The sequence below is a fragment of the Calypte anna genome, chromosome 28, assembly GCF_003957555.1.
Source record: "Calypte anna isolate BGI_N300 chromosome 28, bCalAnn1_v1.p, whole genome shotgun sequence".
Lineage (NCBI taxonomy): Eukaryota > Metazoa > Chordata > Aves > Apodiformes > Trochilidae > Calypte > Calypte anna.
Window position 1 is genome coordinate 3,652,870 of NC_044273.1, and position 19,027 is coordinate 3,671,896.

General features: G+C 58.8%; 3 protein-coding genes across 6 annotated transcripts; 1 reads left to right on the forward strand and 2 right to left on the reverse strand.

Annotated features, from left to right (window-relative positions):
* The first annotated feature begins 3,098 nt into the window (after positions 1-3,098).
* Positions 3,099-13,851, forward strand: CRLF1 (cytokine receptor like factor 1). 2 transcript variants are annotated; one of them, XM_030466286.1, is made up of 8 exons: positions 3,099-3,234; positions 7,734-8,012; positions 9,509-9,638; positions 10,355-10,524; positions 11,291-11,448; positions 11,566-11,734; positions 12,382-12,564; positions 13,240-13,851. In XM_030466286.1, the coding sequence occupies exons 1-8, from the start codon at positions 3,150-3,152 to the stop codon at positions 13,254-13,256; spliced, it is 1,191 nt and encodes a 396-aa protein (XP_030322146.1). In that variant the 5' UTR covers positions 3,099-3,149; the 3' UTR covers positions 13,257-13,851. The 2 variants fall into 2 exon arrangements, with proteins under 2 accessions (XP_030322146.1, XP_030322145.1); XM_030466285.1 differs by having other exon boundaries at positions 12,382-12,560.
* Positions 11,841-16,738, reverse strand: REX1BD (required for excision 1-B domain containing). Of its 2 annotated transcripts, XR_003988628.1 has the most exons (6): positions 16,691-16,738; positions 15,883-15,965; positions 14,893-15,097; positions 14,701-14,789; positions 14,212-14,343; positions 11,841-12,530 (listed from the first exon to the last, which is right to left on the reverse strand). XR_003988628.1 is itself a non-coding variant. In XM_030466346.1 (5 exons), exons 1-5 carry the CDS (start codon positions 16,691-16,693, stop codon positions 14,271-14,273), a joined length of 453 nt encoding a protein of 150 aa, XP_030322206.1. In that variant the 5' UTR covers positions 16,694-16,738; the 3' UTR covers positions 13,957-14,270. The 2 variants fall into 2 exon arrangements, 1 of the variants encoding a protein (XP_030322206.1); XM_030466346.1 differs by lacking the exon at positions 11,841-12,530 and having other exon boundaries at positions 13,957-14,343.
* Positions 16,739-16,894: 156 nt separating this feature from the next.
* On the reverse strand, positions 16,895-18,226 carry UBA52 (ubiquitin A-52 residue ribosomal protein fusion product 1). Of its 2 annotated transcripts, none has more exons than XM_030466348.1 (5): positions 18,142-18,226; positions 17,798-17,917; positions 17,619-17,705; positions 17,241-17,343; positions 16,895-17,101 (listed from the first exon to the last, which is right to left on the reverse strand). In XM_030466348.1, the coding sequence occupies exons 2-5, from the start codon at positions 17,898-17,900 to the stop codon at positions 17,008-17,010; spliced, it is 387 nt and encodes a 128-aa protein (XP_030322208.1). In that variant the 5' UTR covers positions 17,901-17,917; positions 18,142-18,226; the 3' UTR covers positions 16,895-17,007. The 2 variants fall into 2 exon arrangements, with proteins under 2 accessions (XP_030322208.1, XP_030322209.1); XM_030466349.1 differs by lacking the exon at positions 18,142-18,226 and adding an exon at positions 18,114-18,132.
* Positions 18,227-19,027: the final 801 nt, after the last annotated feature.

Sequence of the window (19,027 nt, forward strand, 5' to 3'; positions counted from 1 at the left end):
CCTGCCTCCTCCTCCCACCCCTCTCCAGAACCACTCCATGCCTTTTGCATTTATCACTACTGACCTACATTTCTTATTTTCTTTTCCCTCTGGAGCCTTCCATGATGCCATTGGCTCCCCCCCACCCTGGTCCCCATGCCCAGGGGACTTGTCACCCTGTGTCCCCACCCCACAGAGCCCATCCCTTGCTCTCAAGCACCCCCTTGACACCAACTGCTTTTTTTTTTTTTTTTTTTTTTTCCCTCTAGAAATTAGCAAACTCCCTCGTGGGACTTTTTGTGCTCCCAAAAAGCAAACAGAAGTGGGAGGAAGGGGAGGGAGGAAGGGAAGGTGCAGCCATGAGGATGCTCTTGAGCAAAAGTAAGGAGGGGGCTGGCAGGGAAGGGGTTAAGAGGGTTATAAATTACCCATGGATGTGGAAATGTGACTGAGAGGAATATAAAGAAAACTCGGACTGCTGGATTCTTTGCATTTCTAGCCTCTTTATTTTTCCCCCAGGTCACTTTAAAAGGCTGCAGGCTCCACAGCGCCTCCCGCTTCTTCTTGGTGGTGTGTGTGTGTGGGGGGGGGGAATGTGGGATTTTTTTTGTGGTGTTGTTTGTTTTTTACACCCTGGCCCTTGAGCCAGATGCTGTCTCGGTCCAAGGACTTTATGGGAAATCAAACAATCATTTTAATTCAAGGGGAGATGTGCTGGGCCCCGGTGATGCGGGATGGAGGTGATGGCAGGAAGGTGGGAAGCCAGACCCGGGATGCTCAGCCCGGCTTTAGGGACATCCCCAGGGCCACCCCGAGGTCCTGGATCCTTCAGGGGTGGGGGTGACATCCCGCTGGGGCAGAGAAGGAAGGGGCTGGATGTTTGGGAGCTGGGCCCCACAGCCAGATCCTGCACCACCACAGGGCAGAGAGGCCCTGGGAACCGAGCCACTCCGGAGGGGGGGGGGACAGCTGGACCACGCCAGCCCCTGGGGACCCCCGTGGTGACGCTGCCAGCCCGGCATGGGGGACAGAAGGGGACAGATCCTGCGTCCCGGCTGGTGCTGGTGGGCAGAAGGGAGCAGCTCGTTAAAGGTCAGGGTCAAAGGGCCACTCTGACCACATCTGAGTCAGAGCAGGAGGTGGCTCTGTCACCACCGGCCACCCCCTGAGGGCTCTGTGCGTGTCGGGGACCTCGGGCTGGCTCTGTCCCCTCCTCAGCTCACAGCATCAGCTCTGGGGATTGCCACAGGGCAGGGAGGGTGACTGTCCCCCAAGCCGAGGGCACGTCCTTGGTGACACCAGTGGGGACCAAACCCCCCACCACCACTGACCCCCCCAGCAAAGCCTCAAAACACCTTCTGGTGGCTCCTTCACCCATGTCCCCTCTCTGCCAGCACCAGGACGGATGTCACCCCCAGGAGTCCCCCATGGGGAGGGGGTCACAGGGCAGAGGGGGTGGGCAGCAGTGCAGGCAGCACAGGTGCTGCTGCTCCCCGACCCCTATTCCAGGGGGGGTGTGGAGATTTTTCCAGAGGGATTTTTTTTCCGGGGGGATTCGTCTCCTCCTCCCCCCTCCAAACCAGCACCCACCGCTGGCTCCCATCCCAGGGGGGGTGTTCCCGGGGGGGTGTGGAGCGGGGGTGGCCGCCAGCCCCGGAGCAGCCGTGATTCACTCAGCCAGACTGCGGCCGCTGGGGCTGAAGTTTCTCAGGCTGGGTGGCTCCCGGAGCCTGACATTTTTGGGAAATTTCAACAAAAACACTTCAGAAGCTTCCAAAAAAACAGGACGCTGGGAAAAGGCATTGTTTTGCCTCCCTCCTGCTCTCTTTTTTTTTTATTATTTAATTTTCTTCTCCCAGCTCTCCAGTTCATTCTGTGCCCAACACCTCGGAGCCCCTCAGTAACTCCTGCTCAGTGTCACCCTCCTCCTCCTCTTGTCCCCACACGGCCACAGGGCTCAGCTCCCCCGGTGCTATGGGGTCACCCCTTTGGGACAGGGACCCTGGGCCACCCCTGGCGCTGAACCCCCCCACTGCATCCCCTGCAGGGAGCGATGTCCGCAGGGCACAGAGCTGGGAAAGGGAGCAAAGGGACAGGGAAAGCCACCAAGCAATGTCCCCATGGGCTGGAAAACAGCCCCGCCAGCTCTGAGCCCCCAAAGTCACCCACAAAGCAGTGGTCCCGTGGCCTCAGGGCTGCCCACCCCACCCCAGCATCAAGGTCAGGGTCACCGGGTCCCTCTGTGTCACCTCTTGGGGAGGGACACTCTGTGCTTCTGCTCTCATCCCAAACCCCAGGGCTCAGACAGACCTAAAGGACACAGCTGGGGACAGCCCGGTCTGGGGGACACCCCTGGGACCTGCCGTCACCCATCTGGAGAGCTGAGAAGCTCTTGGTGACACCGTGTCCTAGGCGGGGGGACCGGAGGGGACAGGGGGATGAAACTGCCGATGGCTTTTGTCACCGTGCTGATGGCACAACCGGACATGCCACCAGCTCCGGGATGCCCCGGGGACAAGTGCAGCTCCGACCCCGCGGGGGTTTGAACCATTAGGGGCCGTTTTCCCACATCTTGCAGGTTTGGGTTGTTTGTTGGGGCTTTTTTGTTGTTGTTGGGGAGGAAACGCCAGAGCTGTTGGGTTGGGCAGAACCAGCCGGGATTCCAGGGAAGATATTCCCATTTTCACCTCAAAAATACAAACGGGATTTCGGGTTCCTAAAGACCCTTTGGATGGGGGGTGAGGGGGTGTCCCAACCATCTGCGCAGCCCCGGGGGCACGGGAGGGTCCCGGGGCGGCCGCGCTGAGTCACCCGTGGGACGGCGGCCCCGGGGCGGCTCTTACTCACCTTCCGTGGGGCTGGGGGGGAGCGGGACACCGGTCCCCGGTTGTCGCGGGGGGGATTCGGAGAGTTACAGCATCCCCCGACAGCACCGGGAGCGCACCGTGCATCAGGGGGTGGGTACCGGGGTCGGTAACGGAGCGGGACGGTGAGGCCCCGGGGTCGGTGGCTTTCTGCCCCCCCGGGGGCGGGCCCGGGCGGGGCGGGGCGGGGCCAGGGCGGCATTTAGGGCTTTGGTTACCGGGGGGTTGCTCAGACTTGCTCGGGACTTCCCCGTACGTGCCGGTACGCTCCGCCGCCCCGGGCACCGACGGGCACCGGAGCGGGCTATGCCGCCGTTACCGGGACTCCCCTCCTTGCTCTCCCCGTTGCTCCTGCTCTGCCTCAACCTCCTCCGTGCCGAGCCGCTCGCCTGTGAGTACCGGGACTTACCGGGCGGCTCCCGCAAGGTGGGCGCGGGGAGCGGGAAGAGGGGGACACACACACTGGGGGTCCCGTCGGGGCCGGGGCGGGCGCTGTGCGGAGCCCCCAGGGGCTGCTCCGCTCACTGCGGGCTGGGTGGTGCCGGTCCATAGGGTGGGGGTCCCGTCCCCGTCCGTGTCCCCCCGCCCCGGGATGCGGGGGGCAGCGACGGGCGCACCTCGGGGCTGTGCAGCGGAACGGGGACCCCCCCGCTGAGGGCAGCCAGGAACCCCCGGTAACCCCCTGCGGGCAGCAGAGATCCCCCCGTCGCCCTCTCCGTCCCCGCAGCCCAGTCGGGACCCCCCCCGCTCCCCCCTTCTCCCAGCAGAGAACAATAGAGGAACTTTTTGTTGTTCCCCCCATCCCCGAGAGCAGCCGGGACCCCCCCGCCTCCCCTGGGAGCGGCGAGTGACCCCTCTCCCCATGGAAAAGTGGGACCCCTCTCCCCGGGAAAGAGCGGTCATCTCTTGTGTCTCCCCCCTCCCCTGCCCTGCAGACCCCCCCTCCTGGAGAACAATGCGGCTCCATTCCCCACCCAGGACAATGGAAACCCCCGTCCTCCGGCCGGAGAACAATAGCGAACCCCTTCCCCACTCGACCCCTTTCTCCCCCCCCGGGAGCCATGACCCCCCTTGCCCACCCCTCGGCCTCTGAGCCCCCCCCCCCTCCTCCTGAGAACAACGGGGACCCCCCTATTCCCTCCAGAGATCTGTGTGTCCCCCCCCATCCCAGAGAACAATGAATCCCCTCTTCCCCACCCAGAACAATAGGGAGCTCCCTTCCCCCTTTTTTTTTTTTTGGGGGGGGGGGGGGGAGAAAACAATGACCACCACCCTCAATCCCCCTGGGGGGCTCCCCATTGCTTCCCATTTGGGGGTCCCACCCGCTGGTGGCAGGTCCGGGAGGTGCCACCTGTGGGCTGAGCTGTGGGCTCAGCCTTTGGGGGGGGGAGGGGAAGGGGGAATCGGGGTCCCCCTTTGCCCTGGGAGAGGGAGATTTGGGGAGGGGGGGATTACGGGTGGGCTCCCCCCTTAATCGCAGGACCCTCAACCCGAATTTGCCTCCGTCCCACCCGTTGCTTCCCCCCGCGGCCCATTCCCCGCCGCAGGAAGTTTGGTTTCCTCCCTTGGGGGGGGGGGTTGGGGGGAGTTTCTGGGGGGGATGGATGGTCCCTGCGACACCCAAACGGGTCCCGTCGACAAAAGCCATCACGTCCCCATCCCTGTCCTTGCCACGGGGGGGTCCCGTGTCCCCCCCATCCCTCCTCCGTGTCGCTGGCAGCGAAGTCTGACAGAGCAACAATGGGGCAGGAATTGCAGAAGGGGTGGAGGAGGGAGGAAAAAAAAAAAAAACCCCTCCCAAAAAATCCCTTCGGGAGCCGTTATCGGGAGACTCCCAACCCAGGCGGGTTTTGGGGTGCAGCAGTGACCTCCCTCCCCCTCCTGGGAACCCCATGGCTCGACCCTCTTTGGTGCTGACCCCTCACCCTTGGGCTCTTCCCGCTTCGGGAATTCCCGATGCCTCTCGCCGCTGGATTCCCACCCCGGGACCCCCATTTCTTAACCCTCTCCGCAGAGTTTTTTGGGGTGCGGGGTGAGTTGTGGCCCCGCAGCCCCTCGACGTGCGGCGCTGGGCAAAGGCGAAGCCAAATCTCCTTTTAGAGAGCGAATGTTTCCCCTCGGTTGCGCTGGAATTCCTGGGCTTTTTATAAATCCCTCTTCGAGCCGAGGGATGGGCACCCGAAATGCCACTTGGGGAGGAGGAGGAGGAGAAAAAATAGGGGGAAAAAAAAAAAAAAAAAAAAAGGCTAAAACGATGGTTTTGGGGGGGCCGTATCCGCCTGCAAACCTCCTTGCTTGAGCTCGAAAAGCCCTCTAAATATTTATATATATAAATACATATAAATTTATTTTTCTTGCAGGATTCAGAGCTGCCCAAATTTCCTTTTGTTCTTCAGGGCATTTCTATTATTTTTTCCCCCCAGCCCTTCGCCTTTGCACATCTCAATAAATCTTTTTGTTTTGTTTTAACCTCCTGATCCCCGACACTTATCAGAGAGGTTTTTTTATTCCTCCTTTTCTTCCCCAACCTCTTAAAACGCCCATATAAAAATAAAATGAAATCCGGCCCTTCGGAAGAAAAACATAAACGTTCCCGACACCTTGGAAATGTGGTTTTACTTTATAGCATTACTTAGCACCTGATCAGCATTTTTTTTTTTTTCCTAATAGGAAAGCCATAAAAAAACAAAACAAAACACACACAAAAAAAACCCCTCAACTCCAGAGCAGGTATTTTTGGTTGCGACTTGCACATTCCACAGCTTGCCTTGGGTCTCTCCGGCCCTTTTCCTCTCCGAGCGGGGAAAACTTCACACTTTTCCCTTTTAAAACACATGTTGGGCACTGGGAGTGCAGGGGAAAAGGGTGGAAAAAAATTGTAGGGGATAAATAAATGGATTTTTAGATATATATACAGAAAATAAGCTTCTCCGGAGGCTTCTGCTTGGAAGGGATTAAATAAAAAAAAAACAACCCAAAAAACCGCAGGGAAAAAATAATAGAGATGGAGAAAATTGGCCTCTCCGGAGGGTCCCACTCGGAGGAGGGGAAACGCGTTGGGTTTATGGTGGTTTTGGGTGATTTTGGTGCTGTTTAAATTAAGATTTAGGAGATTTAGGGCCTGGAGTTGTTGGGGGGAGGTGGGAGGGGAGTTATCCCCAGGGATGCTCGGGGTACCCCGGGTGTCAACGTGTCCGGGGGGGATTGAACACACACATCCCCCCCCCCCCCAAAAAAAAAACAAACCCCAAAGCCTTCCGGCATCCCTGGGGTGTCCGATATTTCTCCTGCTAATGAGGATTTGGGGGAATTAATCGCGGCGGGCGCTGAAAGGCGAGCGGGGGCCCGGGGGGGTCAGAGGGGAGCGGAGGTCGCGGCGCTTTCCGGGCGGTAATTTGGGATCTGAGCCCGGCGCGTGCGGATCCCAAGGATGGAAAAAAAACCTCGGGAATGGTCGGGGGGGTTTTGTTCTTTCAAGTCCGAGGGTGAAAAGAGTTGGAGAAAAAAAAAGAGAAGGGGATTGAAGGGGTTTTCCCCCCACCCCCCCCTCCCCCGCTCTCCTCGGGTGGTGGCACAAAGAGCAGAGGTGGAAGGGATGGGTTTGGGGAGCTCCGGGATGGGGGTCTCGGGGGTGGGATTGTTTTTTGGGGTGTTGGGGGGTGCTGGCTGGTGTCTGTTGGGAAAGAGGGGGGGGAACAACCCCGCCAAACTTTCTGTGGTTGTTTTTGCAATCCTTTTGTCGTGGAAAAAAAAAAAAAAAAAAAAAAAAAAAAGGACAAAACTTGAGAAAGCCACAACCCAGCTCGGGAAAAGCCCCAGCTCGGGAAAAGCCCCAATTTTTTTTGCAAGATCCTCACGGGTGGGTGCAGCAAAGACCCCCCCAGGGCTGCTTGTGAACCCTGGGGTCAATCCCCCCCCCCCAAACTCCCCCCCTGGCCAAGCCCGGAGCCTCCTGTGTTCCCTCTTCAGTTGGGGAGGGGCCGTGTCCTGCTAAGTACAGAGAGAGGTTTATACATATTAGAGAGATTTATCCAAGTGTGGATGTAAATCGATAAAAAATAGATAAAAATATGTTTAAAAAAAAAAGAAAAATCTATTTAAGTGTATTTTGAAACGATTTTTGTATATTTAAATAGGTTTAATTCAATCGAGGATCTTTCAGTGGCTCTAAAGTAGGTGTAAAATATCTTTAAATACAGAAAAGCAGATGTAGAATCTGTTCAAATAGACAGAAATCGATCTAGGATGTGTTCAGATATATAGAATACATCCTAATATACTGAAATAGGTACAGAATCCAGTCAAATACAGAGAAACAGAGGGAGATTTATTGAAATAGAAAGAATTGTAGAATTTATTTAAATAGAAATGTGCTCAAATACACAGAAACAGATAAAAATGTGTTTAAATATCCAGAATATAGATGGAATCTACTGCGATATCTAGAAATAGAGATAAAATATATTCAAATAAATCCCAGAATCCTTAAGGTTGGAAAAAACCTTGAAGAGCATCAAGCCCAACCAGCAACCCCCCAAAACCCCATCCCTGAGCCCCACATCTCCCTCCATCTGCCTGAAACCAATCCGAAATAGATTTTAATATTCAAAACCATCCATCCAAAAGGCCCAGACCTTCCAGTGCCCCTAAAACCTATTTTAATGTCTGAAGAACAGATGGGAAAGGCAACCAAAGGGACCCTCCAAGACGTTGCGGGAGACGCGGAGCAGCCGTAAAACCTGCTCAGATATTACAATAAAAATAATAAAAATAATAATAATAATAATAATAATAATAATAATAATAATAATAATAATAATAAGGTGGTAGCTAGCTAGAAAACAAACCCCCCTTTTTCTTTCCCCCTCCCTTTTATCTCCCTGGCTGCAGACCCTGCTGTCATCTCCCCCCAAGACCCCACTCTGCTGATGGGCTCCTCGCTCCTGGCCACCTGCACGGTCAGCCCCGACTTTCACCTGAAAGCCGAGGATCTGTACTGGACCCTGAACGGGAGGCGCCTGCCCCCCACCTCCTACACCCCCCTGGGCCCCACAACCCTGGGGGTGGCCCTGGCCCACCTCAACGGCTCCAGGCAGCAGTCGGGGGACAACCTGGTGTGTCACAGCAGAGACGGCGGCATCTTGGCCGGCTCCTGCCTTTACGTTGGATGTAGGTTGGCCCCGAGGGTGCTGGGGCAGAGGGGGCACCCGAACCAATAGGGGGGCACTCACCCCAAAAGGGGGTCACCCCCCAGTAAGATGTCATTCATTCCAATACGGGGTCACCCACCCCAAAAGGGGGGCACTCAACCCAAAAGGGGGGCACTCATCCCAAAAGGGGGGCACCCACCTCAAGAGGGTGTCACCCACCCAAAAGAGGGGCACTTATCCCAAAAGGGGGTCACTTGTCCCAAGAAGGTGTCACTCACCCAATAGGGTGTCACCCCCAATGTCACTCATCCCAATAGGGTGTCACCCCCTAATAAGATGTCACCCACCCAATAGGGGGTCACCCACCCCAAGAGGGGGTCACCCACCCCAATAGGATGTCACTCATCCCAATACAGGATCACCCACCCCAAAAGGGGGGCACTCATCCCAAAAGGGGGTCACCCACCCAATAGGGGGTCACCCACCTCAAGAGGGGGTCACCCACCCCAAAAGGGAGGCACTGATCCCAAAAGGGGGGCACTCATCCCAAAAGGGGGTCACCCACCCAAAAGAGGGGCACCCACCCCAAAAGGGGGTCACTCATCCCAGAAGGGGGTCACCCACCCCAAGAGGGGGTCACCCACCCCAATAGGATGTCACTCATCCCAATACGGAATCACCCACCCAAAAGGGGGTCACTCATCCCAATAAGGTGTCACCCCCCAATAAGGTGTCACCCCCCTAATAGAATGTCACTCACTCCAATAGGGTGTCACCCCCCAGTAAGATGTCACTCATCCCAATAAGGTGTCACCACCCCAATAGGGTGTCACCCCTCAACAGGGTGTCACCCTCCCAACACTCCTCTAGGACCAGCCCCAGGGGGATATTTGGGGGATCCCAACCCCCCCTTTTCCCATCGTGAAGGTTGGAAAGCTGAACCCAACCATCACCCCAACCCCCCCCACACCCCCACCTGCTACAGCCACACTTTTTTTTGTTGTTTTTTTTTGCCCAAATCTCTCATGTTCTGTCCCAAAACACACCGGTTGGTGGTTGAACTTCTCACGGTTGTCCCTGGTGTCCCCAGGAGCTTTTGGCACAGTTTGGGGGAAATAACCTGTGTCCAAATCAAGCAGATTTTAATTTGGGGCTGTTTTCAGGCTGCTGTGGCCTCCTCGGGATGGAGGAGCTGAGCTGGGAACGTGGCCCAGGGTTGGGTTGGGGTTTTTTGGGGTTGTTTTTAGGGGTTGCTGTTGCTGGAATTCAACAGGGTGCAGGGAGGAGCAGGCAGGACCCTGAACCCCTTGGTTCAACCCCTTGGGGTTGGTTGACCATGAGATTCATTGACCATAGGGCTGGTTGACCATGGTCAAACCCATTGGTAGCCCCGGGGCTGGTGGCCACGGGGGGTGGGATGGGGGTGGCTTCACCCCCCAAACCCATGGGGCTTCGTTTCATCCCTCTGCCTCTTGTTTGTTTTTTTGTTGTTTGGTTTTTTTCCCTCTCTCCCAGTGCCACCAGAAAAACCAGTCAACATCTCCTGCTGGTCCAAAAACATGAAGGACCTGACCTGTAAGTGGGCACCAGGGACAGAAGGAGAAACCTTCCTGCCCACCAACTACACCCTCAAGTACAAGCTGAGGTGGGACCCAACCTCAATCCCCACAGAAATAAGATGTGGGGATGGGGAGACGAGCACGTTTGGTGTCCTAAGCTTGGGGAGGGGGGAGGGATGAGCTTATGAGCTTCCTCAGGTCTTGGCCACCACCACGTGGTGAGGAGGAGGAGGGTGAGATGCTGCTGGACAATGGGGTTGGTGACCCCAGACCTGAGGGGTGTGATGGTGCAGACAAAGCAACCGTTGTCACCTTGCCACCAGGGGTTGGTTGATCATGGGGTTGGTTGACCATGAGGTTCATTGACCATGGGGCTGGTTGACCATGGGGTTGGTTGACCACAAGGTTGATTGACCATGGGGCTGGTTGACCATGGGGCTGGTTGACCATGGTGTTGGTTGGCCATGGGGTTGGTTGACCATGGGGTTGGTTGACCACAAGGTTGGTTGACTATGGGGCTGGTTGACCATGGAGTTGGTTGACCATGGGGTTGGTTGACCATGGAGTTGGTTGACCATGGAGTTGGTTGACCATGGGGTTCATTGACCATGAGGTTCATTGACCATGGGGTTGGTTGACCACAAGCTTGGTTGACCATGGGGTTCATTGACCATGGGGTTCATTGACCATGACGTTGGTTGACCATGGGGTTCATTGACCATGAGGTTCACTGACCATGAGGTTCATTGACCATGGGGTTGGTTGACGATGAGGTTGCTTGACCATGGGGTTGTTCCTTCAGGTGGTACGGCCGGGACAACACCTGCCAGGAGTACCACACAGCAGGACCCTACTCCTGCCACATCCCCAAGGACCTGGCCCTATTCACACCCTACGAGATCTGGGTGGAGGCTTCCAACCGCCTCGGGGTGGCCGTCTCAGACGTGGTCATGTTGGACATCCTCGACGTGGGTGAGCACCCAGAGGTGCCACCACCTGATGGGGACCTCCTGGGGGTGTTGGAGGGGATGGGGGGGATGCAAGAATGGGAAGATCTTGGAGCAGAACCTCTCCAAACCCACTCAGGCTCCTGACTCCTGTGGACATGGGTTCTTCTTCTGGTTTTTTTGTTTTGTTTTCTTTGTTTGTTGTTTGTTTTTGGTGGGTTTGGGGTTTTTTTGGGTTTGGTTTTCTTTTGGGTTTTTTTTTTTGGTCTTTTAGGTTTTTTGGGGTCTTTTTGGGTTTGGTTGTCTTTCGGGTTCATGGTTTGGCTTTTTTTGTTTCTTGGGGGGATTTTTTGGTTTGCTTTTGGTTGGGGTTTTTTTTGTGGGGGTTTTGAGATTCTGGGGATTTGGGGGGGTTTCTATTTTGTTTTTTTGAGGGTTGGTTTTTTTTGGTTTGGGGCTTTTCAGGATTTGTTTTTTTCTTGACTTTTGCTTTTTTGCATTTTGGAGCTTTTTTAAGTTTTGCTTTTTTCTGCTTTTGGGTTTTTTGGGTTTTTTTCTTGTTTGGGGGATTTTTTTTAATTATTTTTTTGAGGGGGAAGGGATGTTTGTTGGCTTTGGGGTGGTTTGGGGCTGGTTGGTCGTGGTGTTTTTTGGGGGGTGGCTTTGAGGTCCTCTCACCTTTGCTTTCGGCTTCGCTTGGCGGGTTTGGGTTTTTTTCCCCTTTATTCTTCTTCCCTCCTTACCCCCCCATGCCACCTCCCCCATCCCCACCACCCCCCGTGTCCCCTCAGTCACCACCGACCCTCCTTCCGACGTCCACGTCAGTCGGGTTGGGGACCTCGAGGACCAACTCAGCGTCCGCTGGAGCTCCCCCCCTGCCCTCAAGGATTTCTTCTTCCAAGCCAAGTACCAGATCCAATACCGGGTGGAGGACAGCTCGGAGTGGAAGGTTGGTCACCAGTGGGGTGATTGGTCACCAGTGGGGTGATTGGTCACCAGTGGGGTGAAGGGATGGTTCTTGGGGTCCGGCTCTTCCCACGCTGCCCTCTTCCTCTCCTCCCCCCAGGTTGTGGACAACGTGGGCAACCAAACCTCGTGCCGCTTGGCCGGGCTGCGCCCCGGCACCGTTTACTTCGTCCAAGTCCGTTGTAATCCCTTCAGCATCTATGGATCCAAAAAAGCTGGGATTTGGAGTGATTGGAGCAATCCCACTGCTGCCTCCACCCCCCGCAGCGGTGAGCAAGGGGTCCAGAAAGGTTCTGATTTGATCTGCTCTGCCCCGGGGGGCTCAACTGGGTCCAGTTTGGGGTTGTCCAGTTGAAGAGGGCTGGGGACCTGCTGGAGAGAGGCCAAAGGAGGGTGAGGAGGGTGATGAAGGGACTTGGAGATCTTCCCTATGGAAGGCTGAGGGACCTGGGGGTGTTCAGCCTTTGGAAGGCTGAGAGGGGATCTTCTGGGCACTCCGGGGGTGGGACACGGGGTGACATGATCCCTATAAACATCTAAGGGGTGGGGGTCAAGAGGATGAGAGCAATGTCAGTGATGCCCAGGAATAGGGCAAGGAATAACGGGTTGAAACATGGGAAGTTCTGGAGGGTGAGGGGGATGGAGCCCGGGATGCCCAGAGAGGTTGTGGAGCCTCCTCCTGGATGTGTCCCTGGGTGGGATTGGACTCCAGGATCTCCAGAGGTCCCTTCCGACCCCTGACATTCCATAACTCAATGTTGGTGGCAGGGGGGGGACACATCCCCCCCTCTCAGAGCCAATTTGGAGCTCAGCTTCCCCACCCAGCACCCCAAATCCTTCCTCCTCTCCCCTGGGCCGCGCAACGAAGACCTCAAGGTCCCCTCCCTCGGTGGTGGCATCGTCCTTGTCCCCACAGAGAGGGCGTCGGGGGGCTGTGACCCCAAGGGGGGGGAGCAGAACACGACGTTGAGGAGGGAGCTGAAGCAGTTCCTGGGCTGGGTGAAGAAACACGCCTACGGCTGCTCCAACCTCGGCATCAAACTCTACGACCAGTGGCGCGTGTGGCTGCAGAAATCGCACAAAACACGCAACCAGGTAGGTAAGGAGCATTTCAGACTTCTTTACCCCACCCCAGGGGGGATGTTTGGGGGTTTTGGGGTGAGCTGACCCCACCCCAAAGGGTGCCGGGAGGTGGGGTGATGCGGCCCCCAGGGATGATGGAGGTGGGGGGGGTGTCAAATGGGAGGGTGTTGGGGGCATGATGTGAGGTGACATCAACCCTAGGGATGGTGGGGTGGGATATGGGGTGACACAATCCCTGGGGATGGTGGGGGTGGGATATGGGGTGACACAATCCCTGGGGATGGTGGGGGTGGGATATGGGGTGATGCAGTCCCTGGGGATGGGATATGGGGTGACACAATCCCTAGGGATGCTGGCGGTGGGATATAGGGTGACACAGTTCCTGGGGGTGCTGGGGTGGGATATGGGGTGATGCAGTCCCTGGGGATGGTGGGGGTGGGATATGGGGTGACATCAACCCTAGGGATGGTGGCAGTGGGATATGGGGTGACACAATCCCTAGGAATGCTGGCAGTGGGATATGGGGTGATGCAGTCCCTGGGGATGCTGGGGTGGAGGACATGGGGTGACACTGACCCTGGGAACACTGGAGGGGGACACACACCAACCCTGGGGACACAGGTGACATGGGGGCGGGGGGGAGGGACACACAGAGGCAGTGACATGGGGTGAGCTCTGCTCCTCCCCACAGGTCCTTCCCGCAGATAAGCTGTAGCCCCCGGGGGCCCGAGGAACAGACGGGGCGCCCGGAGCCCCCCCCGGGACCACCGCCCCGCCGGGGGGGGGTTGCAGGAAGGCGAACGGGGCAACACGGGGCCCCCACAGCTCCGGGGGCCGGACTGGGCTGGGACCCACAGCCCCCCACAGCCCCTGGCAGCAAGGGGACCCCCCAGGCTGGCTTAGAAGGGGGGGTGGGGGGAGGTCTGCTCCTTCCCTGCCAGCCAGAGCAGCCTCGGGGGTGAAAGGGGCAGTGGGGGCTTCCTGGGGGTGTGTGTGTCCCCCAACACAGCCCCTTTGGAAGAGATTTTTTTTTTTTCTGGTTTTTCACCCCAGGGATGAAAATTAAGGGTTGTGGGGGGGGGAGGTGTGTGTGTGTGGGTGTCCCCTGGGAGGGGGGAGCCCGGCTGCTGGGGTTTGCCCAGTGCCTGCTCGGGTTTTGATTCAAACCAGCCGGATTTGGGTTCCATTTCAGACAATTAGGAACAGATTGAAGCTTAATGCCAATAAACCTCCAAAAAAAAAACCCACAAAAAAAAAAAACCAACCCCAAACCACCACCATCATCATCCCCCCCCCCGGGGGTCTGCGTCAGCGGCGCGTGGGGATGGGGATGCAGCGGGCAGCCAAAGGGGACCCCTGCCCCTTGTCAAGAAGGGGGGGGGGGGCACACAGGAGCCCTTCAAACCAAAGCAATCAACCTGGTGGGGTCACTTTTATTTCAGGTGACCATAAAAAAGGAACTTGTGGGGTGCTGGGGCTGCTGTGGGGCACAGATTTTTTTTGGGGGGGGTCAAAGCCCCTCAGCACACTGGGTTGTGGTTCCCCTTGGGCAGAGCTGGGGTGGACGGGACCACCCCTAAACCCAGGGCTGCTGAGGATGTAGGGGGACCCCACTGCTGCCAGGGGGGTCCCAGGAGAAGGGGCCAAGGGGGAAGGTGCCCACCTTGAGGAAGGAGCGGGGCCCCCCTCCCCCTCCCTCAGCCGTTCCCACGGGGCCGCCCATCACTCGACTTCTTCCGAATCGTACTTGAGATCCTGGAGAACCTCGCTGATTGCCTCGGTGGTTTTAATTAGCCTGAGGAGAGCGGATGGAAACTATAAATAAAGCCCAGATGGAGCGTATTACCCGGCCCCGCCCGCCCCGCGCTGTTTATGAAACACTCAGCCCGGGGAGGCCGAGGGGACGGCGGCCACCGAGCCAAGAAAAACCTCCCCTTCCCCCCCCCCAAGAACCCCCCTTTCCCAAAACACCCCCCCTCCCCTTTTCCAACCCCCCCTCCTTTCCTAATCCCCCCCCTTTCCCAAAAAACGCTGCTGAAAGCACCATCTGGGCCCCCAGCTGAGGAGAGATGGGGAGGGGGCTCCTCAAGAGGGGTTGAGGGGGGGCTGCTGGGGTTGAAAACACGAGAGGGACCCCCCCATCCACACCCACTTGTGTTTGAGGTCCTGCACCTCCTGCTGATGGGATTCATCCTGGGGATGGTCCTGAGCGAGCTGCCGGGCCAGCTGGAGCTGTGCTGTCTGCAGTGGGGACACAGGGGAGGTGACATCCCCCCCATCCCCTCCAAAAGTCACCCCAAGAACCCCCCCCCGCCCCCCAGGACCTCCCCAAACCGGCGCCCACCAACTGCAGCTTCTCCCGTTCCCGGTCCTGGAGGCGATCGAGGTGCTGGGCCAGGTCGGGCCGGGCCAGTTGGTCCCGCAGGCACCCGGCGATGCTCAGAACCTCCCTGGAGATGCCACCAAAAGCCACTGTCACCTCGTGGACCAGCTGCCGGTACCGTGGGAAGTCGTAGTGCGGGCCGCTGCTCAGGTACGCACGGTGGCCCCTGGGAAAGGGGGCGGGGAGGCCACTGTCACCCCACCCAGGGGACACCCAGAGGAAGGTGACACCCATCGGGAGGGGGACACCCATAGGAAGGTGACAACCACCGGGATGGGGACACCCATCAGGAAGGTGACACCCATAGGAAGGTGACACCCCACCAGGATGGGGACACCCACCAGGATGGTGACACCCATAGGAAGGTGACACCCATAGGGAGGTGACACCCACCGGGATGGTGACACCCATCGGGAAGGTGACACCTATAGGGAGGTAACACCCACCGGGATGGTGACACCCATCGGGATGGGGACATCCATAGGGAGGTGACACCCACCGGGATGGTGACACCCATAGGAAGGTGACACCCATAGGAAGGTGGCACCCACCGGGATGGGGACACCCACAGGAAGGTGACACCCATCACCCGGGTGCCGAGCTCCCGTTGTCCCCACGCCGCGGAGGTTTCCGGGTGGCAGCTCCCGGTCCCCACAACCAGACAAGGTCACCCCTGGCCATCAGCTGGCCTGGCAGCTGCTTTTTTTTTTTTTTTTTTTTTTTTTTTTGGTTAATTTGCTGAATTTTCTCCATTTTCACTCCCGACCCCGCATCCCCCCGAGCCCGGCACCTCCTGCCCCGGGACACCGCTGTCCTCAGCTGCCCCGCGGCTGCTCCGCCTCCTCCCAACACCGAAGGAAAACAAAACAAAACAAAACAAAACAAACAGGGGTGGGGGCTCGGGTGGGTGTGGGGGGGTCTGAGAACCCCCTGGGGGTACCCGGTACTCACTCCTCCAGCTGCCGGTACCGCTCGGCCCGCTCTGCCTGAAGCGTCTGCAGCCGCCGCAGCAGCGTGGGCACCTCCGCGCCCGTCTGTGGGGACACGGGTGGTGGCAGCGTGGGGACATGGGTGGTGACGCCGTGGGGACAGAGGTGGTGGCAGCGTGGGGACAGAGGTGGTGGCAGCGTGGGGACACGGGTGGTGGCACAGTGGGGATAGGGGCGGTGACACCGTGGGGACACGGGTGGTGGCAGCGTGGGGACAGGGGTGGTGGCACCGTGGGGACAGAGGTGGTGGCAGCGTGGGGACAGAGGTGGTGGCAGCGTGGGGACAGGGATGATGGCAGCGTGGGGACAGAGGTGGTGGCAGCGTGGGGACACGGGTGGTGACACCGTGAGGACACCGGTACAGCCTCCACCAGCCCCGGCGCCAGGGGCGGCTCTGCCCCCGGTCACGGGCTCGGGGCTTCGGCCCCCCCCCACCCCTCCCGGGTTCGGTCATAGGGGAACCGGAACCACCCGCGGGCCATGGGTAAGCAAACCAGAAGCGCCCCCAGAACCTCCCGCGGTACCGGAACCACCCCTTGGGCCCCCATCCCCGCCCCACCCGCACAGCCCGGGATCCCCTCCCGCTCCCACTCCCAGCAACTGCGGCCTCCCCGGGTCACGCGTGCACGAACCGAATCGGCACCGGCACCTCCCTCCAATACCCCGAGACTCCTCCTAACCCTGTCCTCCTCTCGGGGCCCTCCTGAGCGGCCCGGTTCGGTTCTGGCACCCCTCCCTATGACCCACCCGCTCTCCCCGATCCCTCTCACCATCGCGGCCGCCGTCGGATCGCGCAGGCCCGGAGGAGGCGGAGCGCGGGGCCGGAGCGCGGTTCCGCTGCCCTCTGCAGGCACCACCCGGTATCACCACCGGTACCGAGTCACCCTCCCGAACCGCCCTTTCCCTCCCCGTCCTTTTTATTCTCAAACTTCAGTTTTTAAGGAGTTAAAAAACCAAACAAACAACAACCAAACCACACGGGAAGGGCGCGGAGCTGCGCTGCTTTATTGAAAGGGGTGTGGGGGGCGCAGGCGGGGTCTGTGTGTGTGTAGGGGAGGTTCTGGGGGTGCTGCCCCCCTCCCCTTATTTACTTGACCTTCTTCTTGGGGCGCAGGTTGTTGGTGTGGCCGCACTTCTTCTTGCGGCAGTTGACAGCGCGGGGGTGCAGGCGGGCGTAGCACCTGGGAGAGGGGGGACAGGGAGGTCACAGCTACCCCCCGGGGGGAAAGGGGGACACGGGGAGGGAAGGAGGGAGAGGGAAAAGGTCCCCAAACCCATCCCCGGAGCTGGGGAAGGGGGGGGACACAGGCAGGGCCGTACTTGCGGCAGATCATTTTGTCGCAGTTGTACTTTTGGGCGAGCTGGCGGAGGGAGGGTTCGATGATTCCTCCCCGCAGGCGAAGCACCAGGTGGAGAGTGGACTCTGGAGAACGAGAGGAGTGTGGGGAGGGGGGAACAAACGGGAACCACGACCCTTCCCACAACCCCGACCCTTCCCACAACTCCAATCCTTCCCACAACCCCGACCCTTCCCACAACTCCAACCCTTCCAACAACCCCAACCCTTCCCATAACCCCGACCCTTACTGTAACCCCGACCCTTCCCATAACTCTAACCCTTCCCACAACCCCGATCCTTCCCGTAACCCCAAAATAATAAAATAAAAATAAACCAAATCCTCCCGGGGGACTCGGTACCTTTCTGGATGTTGTAGTCAGCCAGGGTGCGGCCATCCTCCAGCTGCTTCCCCGCAAAGATCAAGCGCTGCTGGTCCGGGGGGATCCCTGCGGGATGGAAACACCGCAAGGGAAGCGGCGGGAAGGGCTCGGGACCTGCCCCGTGGTTTCTCTCCCTTCCAACCCCGTTCTCCCGGTACCTTCTTTATCCTGGATCTTGGCTTTCACATTCTCGATGGTATCGTTGGGTTCCACCTCCAAGGTGATGGTTTTTCCCGTCAGCGTCTTCACGAAGATCTGCATCTTGGCACCGCTCGGCTCTGCGGGGATTCACCGCGTCACCCCGGGCCCGGTCCCGGTCCCGACCCTCCCCGCAGGCCCCGCCGTTCTCCCCCCTTCCCGTCCCAAGTCGGGTCGGAACCCATTCTGGGACACCTCATTCCCACTCCCGGGACCTTTTTCCCCTCCTCCCATCCTCCCAGCCCGGGATTTGGGCTCCGAACCCCGGTTCCGAACCTCCCCCCGCTCCCGGCCCCGCGCACACCCTGCGCCTCGCTGCTGAGGAAAGGAACGGCCGGAACCGGAAGCCGCCCCGCGTTACGTCACTCCCGGCACGCGCTGGCCCCGCCCACCGCCGAGCGCGGGAGGTTCCGGTACCGCCGGTACCGAGTTGGACCGGGCCCGAACACACCCCCACGGAGCTGGGACGGGGCCCAAATCGGCCTAAGGGACCCAGAACCGGGGCCCAGGGACTCGAGAGCAGCGTCAAAGTGACCCCACAGAACCGGGACCGGACCCAAACCCAGCTCACGGCTCCGGAACCGACCCCGAACTGACCCCAGGGATCCGGAATCAGATCCAAAGCACCCCCCAGAACCGGAACCTACCCCAAAACTGCTCCACGGCCCCGGGAATGACTCTCCAAATCAGCCCCACGGCCCCGGAATCGGATCCAAAGTGACCCCACAGAACCGGGACCGACCCCAGACTGAACGCAGGGAGCCAGAACCGACCTCAAACTGACCCCAGGGATCCGGGACTGACCCCATAAAACCCGGACCGACCCCAAACTGAGGGCAGGGAACCAGAACCGACCCCAGACTGACCCCACAGAACCGGGACCGACCCCAAACCGAGCGCAGGGATTTAGAACCAACCCCACAGAACCGGGACCGACCCCAGTCTGAGTGCAGGGATTCAGAACCGACCCCAGGGATCCGGGGCTGACCCCACAGAACCAGGACCGACCCCAAACTGAGCGCAGGGAACCAGAACCGACCTCAAACTGACCCCACAGAACCGGGACTGACCCCAAACCGAGCACAGGGATTCAGAACCGACCCCACGGAACTGGGACCGACCCCAAACTGACCCCAGGGATCCAGAACTGAGCCCACAGAACCAGGACCGACCCCAAACTGATCCCAGGG